Consider the following 12,330-nt stretch of genomic DNA (forward strand, 5'->3'; position numbering starts at 1 on the left):
CATCATCTACCATCTTAGACACCAACAAAGTTTCTGATGAAGATAAGGAAGAGCTCAAAGATTCAACAATTGTGGTCTAGTTCTAATGTCGGACCTTCTTAGCACCTTCGATAGGTCATTTTAGTTATTAGTATCAAGTCTTTTAGGTTGAGAAGCTGCTGAATCAGTTTTATTTAAGTTCTATTAGAACAAGGGCAATTTGGTAATTTCAAGAAATCTGGAATGGGCTGTCTTTGGCCGTACCAAAGGCCCATGAGTCTTTTTTATGTTTATGTATTATTAAGTCTTTTATTTAATTATTATCAGCATTCCTATTCATTCTAAGAATAGGTTATTTAGAGTCCCAAGTACTACTAGGAAAAGGATAACTATAGCCTCTATATAAAGACTCTTTTGTGGTCATGTTATGGTAGAATATTGTGATTGATTAACAAAATTCAGCAACTTATTTAAGCTTTGTTTGTGTGATGCAAACTTCTCCGAGATGTGATGCCAAAGAACCCTAGGTGCGATGCTTAGGAAGCCCTAGGTGTGATTGCCTAGCATTTTATTTATGTTATTTCCTGTTTATCCCCTGTTTCAGCCCCAAACAGCGGTCAACATTCATTCTTTTCTAACTTAAACTGTTAAACATCAATCCTTATTCAAGAATTCGTCGAGAAACCTAATATAGTGCTGAATTTCTTAACGGTCCTGCATCAGTTTCCCACAAGAACAACCCCCGTAATAAACATTGTAACAACCTGAGATCCTAAGAAGAAAATACCAAGACAACTTATAAGATCAAGCTGAGAAATCCGAAACTATTGTCCAACAATCAATGGCCTAAAAATCATAACACAGAATGCATTTCTAAATACTTGTTTACGTTAACATGCCTATTCATTTATACCATCCTCAATGCTTTTCCTACGTCACAAGTACATGCTTTGCTCATAAGAAAATAATCTCTTGTTTTTGTAAGTCGCTATAACTTTTCATTGATGAAAAGTAAACTGGAAAAAGACAAACAAGATTGCTACCCTGAGAAATTGAATGTCTAATTTTGGGGGGCAGGAATGGGGAGCAGAAAAACAATTGGACACCACATAGAACAACAGATACACATAAATCCAGAAGTTTCCAAAATATATGTCTATAGAACTTAAGTTCATGAAACTACCCTCATTGAGGACTAAAACCAGAGAAGCTTTTCCAAACAATAAAGCATTTAAAACCACAAGATGCTACTATAAATTTTTTATTAAATAAGAAGTCACTGAAGTTTGGGGGAAAAGCGAATTAAAAGGAAATATCCAAACCTTACCTCACTGCCATTCAATGTCATGAAATAGAAATGTCTATGGCCCTTCAAAGCGTACTCTTTTTGTCTTGCCTCATAAGCTTGCATATTAAGCACCTGGAGGATCCATATATTAAAATTATTGTCAGAGAAAGTCACGTTACAGATACACTACACCTCCACACACACAAACACACATCAAAGCACTTAAGTAGATATAACTGGGTCAAGGGAAAGTTCCTGTTAAGATTTTATTCTTATATACCACTGAGAGATTTACTAAATTAGCGAGATAAGAAAGTTCAGCTATGTGTCACCCTTCATTGATGGAAAAGATAATGAAACTTATGTTGCCAGCCAATTCAGCTAAGCCTTGTCCAATTAAATCAGGCTTGGTTACATGAATTCTTCTTTGCAAGTTGGCTATCAGTTTGGTATGTGCAGGGAAACCATGCAGTTAAAAGTAAAGAGGCTTGCCATGAAATCCTTGGTCTCCTTTGTGCGTGCGAGTGTGTGTCATGGGTGGGTCTATGTGTGTGTGTGTGAGAGAGAGAGAGAGAGAGAGAGAGAGGGAATTCACATGGAAAGCAATCTAACCTTGCTGCACTGCCAACATATGAAATGGTTTTTGTTAATTTTGGAAGAAATATAGCACAGCCATGATTTTAAATTTAAAAATTAGCAGAAAGAAACAAGGCTTCGTATTTCCTCATTTAACCAACAGCATCTGAACTTACCACTAGGCAGAGAAACCTATGGACTCTTCATAACAATAAAAGACAAGAAGAAGAAAAAGAAGAAAGAGAAAGAGAGAAGAGTTCTTATGTTACCTCTCCAACATATTCAATAAGAAACTTCCCTTCGGATATATCCTCAAGCAACTTTAGCCCATAACCTTTCTTCCCACATCGAAACCACTCCAGGTTGGCATACTTCTGTTTCTGAAACTGAAAGCGAAGATTTGGAATAAAACAATGCCCTTAAAACAAATAATTAAATTCACTAAAAGAAACAGGTAAACACATAGCAGCAATGAAAAGCTGAAATACCTGTTGATTAGAACATAAGTCCCCACATGGGCAGGCGCCTTGGACACATTCAATGCTAAGCATCCGGTTCAGGCATCCTTCTCCACAACCCAACTGGCTTTTTGAAGGTGGCTTGCAACTGCAAACCATTATCTGATGAGAAATTTGTAAAATACACAATGTTAGAAAGGATGAACTGATCTACAAAGCCTCAGCTTGCAACAGCCTTTTGCACATAACAAATACAACTGATAAAAAAGCAAAAGCTAATGGAAAATCGAATGCTAGTTTATTAATCATATCAAGGGCAAACATCCAAGTGCTAAACAAAAAGAGAAAAAGTAAAAAGAAACAGGAAAAAAAGATTAATGATGTAGTCAGGACAGCCAAAAAACTCAACTAATAAACACTGAAAATAATACACTCCTATGGAATCACACACTGTAATTACAAATCCTTCATTCGGGAATAACTACAGTACTGTCAAAGTTAGAGACTAGAAGACTTGACCTCCAATATTAGAACTAGTAATGTCATTTATTTTACGCAAATGACATATTGAAACATCAATAGTAGATACCAAAAACAAAAGAATGCATCAAAACTGGAAAATGGATGAGATACCATGGTACTCGAGAAAACATGGGGTAAGACACCACTACAACCAGAAGCAGAAGTGCTAGACTCTGCTGGAAGATAGAGTACCCCATCAATGTTCAAGAAACATAAAATAAGCTAAATATCAACATCAATGAGAGAAAAAAATCATGAAAGTAAGGAATCTTCACACATACACACACACACACATATATATGAAACAGAGAAACTAGAATCTAATATTCAACACAAAAGAAGAAAAAACAGATACTGAATGCCACATCAGTAATTGAAGATGAAACCCAACCAATATTGGAAATTAATTATTTCACAGAGCGAGAGAGGGATTGATAATAATCACATTGAATACAATATGTGTTACCTGACAAAAAGATATATCATTTATATTGCATACAAATTTAATTGATCATGTGAAAATAGCAATTATGAATTACAGTACAGTAATTAAGATCTGTCTGCCACTGAGCTATGGCTCAAATGGAATTTCCTCCTACTACAATATTGTGCCAAGAGTGAGATTATGGGTTCAAAACCCACCCACTCTAGATGCGTCACTTACCCAAAAAAAAAAAAATTCAAGATCTGTATAGTACCACTTTCCATTGAATGGGTTTAAAATTAATCCATCCAATTCCTGTGCACCCTCCTCTTTCTTTTTTATTTATTATTGGTAAGTTATATACTCACACCCAGTGGGTCTTGAGCCCACAACCTCACCCTCCATCTAACACTTGTAAGTGGAAGAGTTGCCAGTTGAACTAGAGTTTGTTGGCTATTCTATATTAAAAACAAGCAAAATTTGTTTTGGCATGCTAGTCAGCATCATAGTTATTGTACACATGTAAATGAGCTACAACTCTCACTAGCATGTATACAAAAACTATGATGCTTCTTTATAATTTGAACTTTAAACATGGCCAAGCAGAGTTTAAAATGTTCAGGCCCAATCCAGGACCTATCAGATACAGATCCAACATGGCCACCATTCACCTTCACGTGTATTTTTGCTTCTCAACATAATACACAGTGCATTTCCATGCATGTGCCCCTCAATGCATGTATCAAAGGCGCCCTAAGAGAGAACAGAGAGAACATATGGTTTCGAAGTGTGTTTAAACAAAGTGAAGGGGGGGAATTTTGAGAGAGAATGAGGAGGAAAAGCAAATTGGGTAGAATCAATTAAAATAGAAGTTACGTTAATTTCATTCTAATTTATCCAATAGGTAAATTACAAATATGATTTTTTTTAATGTGTTTTTTCATTTCTCTAGTTAAAATGGGTGCAACATGGGAGTCTTCAGCACAAAACCAGATTGAAAAATAGTAGAGGGGTTTGCTTTGTTGATAGTATAGATTATGTTACTCAACATGCAGCACAAATCCTTTTCATTATTAGTACAAGAGCAGATAAATTTTTTAAAAAAAAGATAAGTAAATAAATTCATTAATAAAATGTGCAATCCCAATACACAGGCTATGTACAGGCACAGAAAAGACAAGTTAAAAAAGCTTCAAAGTCTAGCGAAAAGAATACACAAGGTAGCCAAATAAAGAATAGCAAAATATTTGAAATTATCTGTCAATTACATACCTCATCGATAGTCTGACTTCTACGCTTACGATGCAGAAACTCATTAGTAGAAATACATTTAAAAGTTGAATCTTGGTAACCTGCAGCGCATTCAAAACAAACAAACAAACAAAAAGTGTCAGAATTCAAATGACCTTACAAGAAAAGGATGACTTAAGGCCCCAAGCTCAGGCTGGCTTCAAGCTTGCAAATGACCTTACAGGTCTGCTATCTGTAGCTAAGATCACATACCTATTGAACGCCTACAATCCAATCCCTTAAAATTTAAACGGGCACCACAAGCATCTTCTTCACCAGAGGCATCAGATATATCCAACTCCACATTAATCTCTGCATTTGACTTCTCTTGGGGTATTGAGCAAGCAGCAAAGGCTTTATCCAAGTTGTCCTTACAGGTCCTTTGAAAATGAAAAACACAAGCAAAATCAAATGCAAGACATTAAATGAAAGTTTCGGGTAAAAAAAATATGACAGCATACATATTAGCTATGTATACCTTCATAATAGAAAGTGAAAACATAAAACAAGTTGAAATAATGGACTATATATTATACCAAGTACCAAAAATAGAAATTAAAAACACACAATGTATTGAAACCACATACGGTTCCATGTACCAAACTACAGTGGAATGACAATATCTTCAGACAACATAATCAAAAGTACCAAAACAGCAATGAGATATGGAACTTCTGCAAAAGGGTGAACTCCAACACAGCAAAGAGGGAAACTCTCTACATGTGTTTGGGTGAAGAAATTGTTAATTTAATATAAATTTACAAATTATGGGATTCACATTCCAATCATTCACAAATTTCATTGTTTGGATGTAAAGTACATAGAAAATATTAAATTATAGGTATTGTTAATTTTTTCTTTTTTTTCCTTTATGTTCTTTAATTATTTTTTTTACATTAAGTATGGTATTCTCAGGTTGAAATAAATTGTTCTTTTATTATTCTTTTATGGTATTTTTTTAATTGCATGGAAAGTGAAAACCAAGTCAGTCGCAGTTTCTCATTGGTTCTTCATTCTTCTGACATTGACACAATTTCTAGTAATCCTGATTAAGAACTGTGAATTCTAGCACCCAGTAATTATATTCTCAAACACTCACATAAATATTTAGGAATCCTCAAGTAGTCAAAGGCGAAAGGCGACCTTAAGATGCCAAGGCCTTGTATCGCCCGAGGCGTGAGGCAACAAAAAGGCGCTAGCCCGAGTAAAGCGAGGCACCAAATTCTTAATATATTTATTATACATATAGAACTTAAATCATATGTACCTGGTGTATTATAATATTATAATGAAGTGTTTTTCAATGTGAAGCATGAAGAAATTAGGTCTATAAAATTATTTCAAAATAGGATTAGCATGGTTTAGGCTCTATTAGTTAATTCTAACAATACTTTTTACTACAAGCTTCTATATAACGATAAGTTTTACAAAACAAATTTGTAAATTAATTTAACTAACAATAGGTTTTATAACATGCCTTATGAAATTAATAATCTAAAATAGGTTTCACAACAAACTTCTATTAAAAAAAATTATTTAAAAAAATAAATAATATAACTTGAGGCTCTCGCCTTAGCACCTTTTTCATGGCTTAAGGCGGTCGCCTTGCTTGCCTAGGCTCTAAAGGCGCCTCGCCCAAGCACCTAGGTGAGCGCCTGGCTCCCCTTTGACTACACTGGGAATCCTCTTGCTCCTTCTTGCCAAGGAGTATAAAAAATTATAATTTATAAATTAATTTATTATATGGGTGGCGAATTGGAGGGTCTACTTCTTCAAGTGTCTGGAATCTTGTTCCTTTACGTCTGTTGTGGACTATATGAAGGTAAGGAACAAAGTGACATTCCATATTGCATTGTTTTGGGAACAGAGACTAGTGGCATAAAGGCCAAAGTCAGTGACTAAAACAACAAAGATTATATTACAAATACAGCCATGGAGCCAGTGGAGTCAGTGACTAAAACACCAATCTTGCAGCCATGTTATTAATGAGTAGAGGCTTCTTACACCTTGAGGATGCAATTGAGTTTCTTGTAGATAGTGTGGAGCCTTTTTTAAAAAGAAAAAAAGAATAATTTTATTAAAAGAAGACTGCTTCATGCAGAGAGGGCAGGAAGTAGCAGGAAGTAGCCAAAGAATACAAAGGACAAAGACTAAGAACAACGGAATAGAATCTAGTCATGAAACCCCAGGCACAAGACCAATCAAACAAAATGCCTAAAAAGGCGATCATAAGCTGCTCCCCCACACTCTCCATACCCTCAAACATATGTCTATTTGATTCCCTCCATATGATCCACATCAAACATAATGGACATATTTCTTGGAAATTGGAAAAGATGCCTATTGAGGAGGAATTCGTACAGGCTAGAAGTTCCAAGGATCGTCTTCCATTACACGATACTCAGAATTTACAGCTAATAAAATTAAAAACGTTGGCTTAACCCCTAATTTAACCCTGAGGGCCACAAATCAGTAGCCAGTTCACAATGTAGAAGAAAATGATCTACCGATTCACCACAAATCATACACATGCAATATCGATTCAAAACAATTATTCCCCTTCTCCTAAGATTGCAAATTGTCAATATTTCACCTTGTCCATCCAAACAATGCTACCAATTGTCGTGTGCTTATCATCTTAATGACAATTCATGTGAAGCTTTTATTAAATTTTATTAAAAAATGATTTTTTTTTCTTATAAAGTGGTCTTCTGTCAGTTAAAATTGACAGAAATGGGACAGAGGATCAATTTGGTCAACATTAAACCTCGGGGGTCTAAAAACAAAATTGATGTGTGTTTGCAACTAACCTAAACATCAAGGTGTCGTATTGCATTTTGGCCTTAATTTAAAGCCAAAAACATAAATACTGAGTATCTTAAGGTTTCTATAGTACTATAACCTTTAAAATGATATAGTGAGATATAAAAGATGAAGTACCATGTGCAATTTGTTTTTTCAATAAAATCTGCAAGCACAGCTGGTATACGACGCCATTTATGACAATCATCACACAGCACCCAGGCCTTTCTTGGGGGCAAAAGCTGCTCCTCTAGACCACCTCGCACCATTTCCAAGTCAGATTTGTTAGTGACTGCAGTATCATCACCAGTGTTGGCTTCTCCAATGCCATCAACTTTCTGACTTCCTACAGCATCAAGTCATGTTAAATTAGAAGCAGACTATGAATTCCCTAAGCTAAAAACAAGTAGCCAGAAGAGAAAAGTTAAAGAAGTCTCTAACCGAGAACACAGACACAAACATAGCGACAAGAGAATTACAGAAATAGATATGAAAAATATAGACAGATCGAGAGAGAGTCTATATTTTTTATTGGTAAGTTATAAAGCACATAATGGGTCTTGAACCCATGAACTCACTCTCCATCCCATTATTATGGAAGAAGAAAGTGCCATTTGAGCTAGATCTCGTGTGTGTGTGTGTGTGTGTGTGTGTGTGTGTGCGCGCGTGTGCGTGTGGTGTGTGCACGCGCCTTAGGCAAACTATTACCACTTTCTGGCTGAGTTTCCACTTTGCACACAATCTGATTACAAGCATCCTTATCCTTGACTTTGCAATTATTAACAGACTTCCGTTGCTTCTCCCTCTGTCTTTGTACATTCCCTCTTTTGCTTGCTGATTTAGAGGCTTTGGACCCATTACTTATATCTTGTCTGCACCCATGTTTCTTTGATGGTTTAGCTTCATTCATACTAACTGGACCCTGTGATCCATCTTCCAGAACAGAATTATGTGAACGAGGAAGCCTATCCTTCTTTCCCCTCTTACTGCTGGTTCGACGTCTTCGAGCAGCAACATCTTTGGAGGTAGTCAAAACAGCATCATGCAAATCTGCTTGATGTCTTGCAGCGACTTGGACATCTGGAATTAAATTGATCACTTCCGAATCAGGTGAAGTTCCAGGATTTGTACACTTACTATCAATTTCCCCTCCCAATGCTTCAACCACTACATGTGAGGGAACCTCAAGATAATTGTCTGCATCTCCAGCTGTCTTATCTAATATGTTGGTATTCTCAGAGCCCGAAGTTGCAAGTTGTCCATCCATAATAAAACCATCTGGCAATGTTTTTGCCTTCTCTGGGAGCTTGCTGAAACACTGGAGGTGCAATCCTGTCTCATCTTCCCTTGATTTAGCTTCTACACCATTAGCTAACTTTGATAGTTCTAAACCAGATCCAGAATGCATCTCAGTCTGATCATCACTGGTAGTAGCATCAGCAGATGCTAACGTATTAACAACCTCTGGAACCATAGTGCTCAGACAACTTTCACCAGCTACTTTCCCCACTTTAACCTTCAAACGAATAAGACCAGTTGAAGCACAACGATTTCCCCTTGACCCTCCTGAGTTTCCACTTCCCCGAATCTTTTTCTGCTTTCTGCTTCCTTGGCCACGCCTTGCTTTTCCCAATCCTTGATTATGAAATTGATTGACCCCATCAAGCATGTTGCCCTGTTCAAGAAATTGCGTAATATGCCCCAACAATCCCCACATAGAAGAACGAGCTGGTTTTGACAGACAGCTTCTTTTCCTTCTTCCAACCTTCAAAACAATTCCAATACTTTCATGTGGGTGTGGTACATTGGCTGCATTCTTGCATTTCTTCGCAGCCCTTTTTCTACAAGTTTTCTGTCTTGATTTACTTCTCTGGTTATTCCTTCGAGAAGAAGAGGACGCAACTTCAGGACATTTGGTTTCAGAAATACAACCAACTCTGACATTACCTTTTCCTTCATTATCAGTATGTCCAGAACTTTCCACCACACTACTAGAATTAATAGAACCAATAGCATCCTGATCTGGGGTATCCTTAGAAGTACTATGATTGACAATACCAAAGGGTTGACACGATTGAGGAGAAACTGATTTCTCAAAATTACAGGTATCACCTTCCTCAGACTTGCAGGAATTTTCTTCTAAAGGTAATGTATGGGTGTCAAATTCAACACTTACAACAGTAATAATATCACCTTTATCTTGCACAAAATTTGAAACCCTTTCTACACACGGACCATCAACACCCTCACCATCCTTCTGCTCATTCTGTTTTGCACAGATACTCAGAGATTCAGCCTTATGCAAATTCTCTGAGTCACTTTGGCAACCCCATGAAGTTGATGCTTGGGTGCACGTATCAACATCGTTTTTGGTTTCAAGAATCTCTGTAAATGTTTCTTCAGAGAGATCACAGACAGTCTTTTCAACCTTCTGATCACTGTGCCAGCCACCATTACTCACCAAGTCACCTGAAGGTAAAACGGGTTTGCAAAAGGCAGTTTCTGTCTCTGCTGAAGAATCTCTTTTCCCATCCATAACCTCCAAAGAAAGACCACCTACGCTCTTAGTGTCCTCCTGCTCGTTCTGCTGGGTATGATTATCAGGCAAACCAGTCTTCGCTACTAAATCCGAAGGCATTTCACAACCCCGTGAAGAAGATATTAGGTTATGAATATCAGTCTCCACCCCATCTAAAACACCACTCTGCTCATTCTGTTTTGCACAGATACTCGGTGATTCAGCCTTATGCAAATTCTCCAAGTCATTTTGGCAACCCCATGAAGTTGATGCTTGGGTGCACGTATCAACATCATTATTTGTTTCAAGAATCTCTGTAACCGTTTCTGCAGAGAGATCACTGACTTTCTTTTCATCCTTCTGATCACTGTGCCAATCACCGTTACTCACCAAGTCACCTGATGGTAAAATCGGGTTGCAAAAAATAGTTTCTGTCTCTGCTGAAGAAGCTCTTTTCCCATACATAACCTCCGAAGAAAGACCACCTACACTCTTAGTGTCCTCCTGCTCATTCTGCTGGGTATGATTATTAGGCAAACCAGACTTCGGTACTAAATCCGAAGGAATTTCACAACCCTGTGAAGAAGATATTAGGCTATGAATATCAGTCTCCGCCCCATCTAAAACACCACTCTGATCAGTTTTAACCTCAGTGACCCTTTCTGCAGATGAACTGCTGACACACTTATCATCCATCTCATCCATTTGAACACAGTTCCTCCGTATATCAGTCAGAGGTGAAGATTCCAATGGCTTTTCATAATCACCCTCACCTTGAGACCCTTCTTTCTCCAAGCACAATCCGCCATTTTCCAAACTACAAACATCACCCAGACACAGAATCTCATCCAAACAGTCCCCACTGATCCCACATTCATTTCCCGGCACTTTCTCCAGCATCAAATCACCCACATTCTCTCCCTCACCCACTAAATCATCTTTATTAACATACAACACCTTCATACCCTCCTCTGTAGCCTCAACAGAGCTCACACGAAAAGTGTCATCAACCTCAGACGAACCCAGAAACCCATCCGGAGCACTTGCAAGCTCCACATTAGACTCAAACACTCTGCAAGCTGCCTCCAAACACGCCTGCTCCTCAAATCCCGATTGCACCGAAACTGAGAAGCTCAAATTCTGCTCAATAACTGATAAAGGTTCCTCAATTACATCCAAGTTCACATCTTCATACGAACCCATCTCAAAATTCAACCAAATCTATCCCAAAAAAAAACAAAACCTAACGCAAACTCATTACGCCACTAAAAAAATTCAATCAAATAATAGTATCTCACTAAAACTAAATTATAACCGAGACCCAACACAATGCAAGCCCCGAATCAAAACCCTAACCTCGTTATCACTTATCACCCACAAACCCTCTCCAAATTCAAACTCAACCACGAACACCAGTACCTTAAGCCGTTAGAATTTCTAGCCGCACAGAAAAAAACCCTAGAAACCACAAAAACCAAACAAACCCTAATATCAGAAAAATTCACCATAATGCAGATAAACAAAAACGCACACAAATATAAACATAAAAAACAAAAACAATTACAGAATCAGAGACAGAAAAAAAGCAAAAAAAAAAAAAAAATACCTGTGCGTGGAAGAGATTGAAAAACCAAAAAAAATGTGAAAATTCTTTGTGGTTAATAATTGTAACAATTTTCTTTTGCTATAATCGTTTTTTTTTTTTGGGTGTTTTATTTTTTTTTTTTTTTTTTTAGAGAGAGAAACGAAAAATTGGTGTGAGAGAGAGAGAGAGTGAGTGGTGTCGTCAACCATACAAAACGGTTGTTTGTGAGAGAGAAGAGGGGGCTATAGCACGGTGTGTGTTAGATTTTATATATGTATATATATCAAACTATCAAAGTTTTCTGATGCCGATTTTGAAGAGGACCGTTTTAGCCTTGTACCACTTTTGCAATCTACTTGTAGGACACGTGTCCTAACAAGGGTATTCTCGTCACTTAAATATGTAGAGATGATTATGAACTATCTTATCATTGTTTTGGGGCTTTGTTAATGCACTTTTTTTTCACTTTTTTTTTTTTTTGGGTGGAGAGGGGTTGTTGGGGGTCAAAATTGGTTGATGGGTTTGGGAAAAGGACATGAACATATGTAGTAGTATGCTAACGTTAATTTGAGGATTCTACGGTATATTTGTACAAAAAGGTTGAAAAAACATTTGTGTATGTCTGTATAAACATGGACTAAAAGGAGGTGTTAGATTTATGCTATGCTAGAATTGTTGACTTATGAAATTACATATATAGGCAACGTCCACAAGTCAAATAGTCGGCGCACGCAATCTCTTTTGTGATTCGAGTTTGTAGATATGGAACTAGTCAAAAATAAAAATATTTTCAAAAAAAAAAGTCAGAAATAAAATAAAATTCCTATGTTCTATCCTTTTTCTTAAATTTATTTCATGTGCATTGCTTTCCTTCTAGGGTTTCCATTT

The 12,330-nt window shown here is 37.0% G+C and overlaps 1 protein-coding gene across 3 annotated transcripts in view; it reads right to left on the minus strand.

The window, feature by feature from the left end:
• LOC115959432 (histone-lysine N-methyltransferase ASHH2) overlaps positions 1-11,702 on the minus strand; it is a 36,267-nt gene extending 24,565 nt beyond the window's left edge. For 2 of the 3 annotated variants that reach the window (XM_031077816.1, XM_031077817.1), the window contains exons 1-8: positions 11,464-11,701; positions 8,048-11,315; positions 7,478-7,685; positions 4,751-4,917; positions 4,520-4,599; positions 2,332-2,463; positions 2,113-2,229; positions 1,307-1,399 (exon numbers count right to left, since the gene is read on the minus strand). In XM_031077816.1, the coding sequence (XP_030933676.1) occupies positions 1,307-1,399; positions 2,113-2,229; positions 2,332-2,463; positions 4,520-4,599; positions 4,751-4,917; positions 7,478-7,685; positions 8,048-11,060 (3,810 nt within the window). In that variant the 5' untranslated portion in view covers positions 11,061-11,315; positions 11,464-11,701. Of the gene's footprint in view, positions 1-1,306; positions 1,400-2,112; positions 2,230-2,331; positions 2,464-4,519; positions 4,600-4,750; positions 4,918-7,477; positions 7,686-8,047; positions 11,316-11,463 lie in introns of all 3 variants that reach the window. The other variant, XM_031077818.1, reaches the window with a different exon arrangement.
• Positions 11,703-12,330: the final 628 nt, after the last annotated feature.

This window comes from Quercus lobata, chromosome 9 (assembly GCF_001633185.2).
Source record: "Quercus lobata isolate SW786 chromosome 9, ValleyOak3.0 Primary Assembly, whole genome shotgun sequence".
Lineage (NCBI taxonomy): Eukaryota > Viridiplantae > Streptophyta > Magnoliopsida > Fagales > Fagaceae > Quercus > Quercus lobata.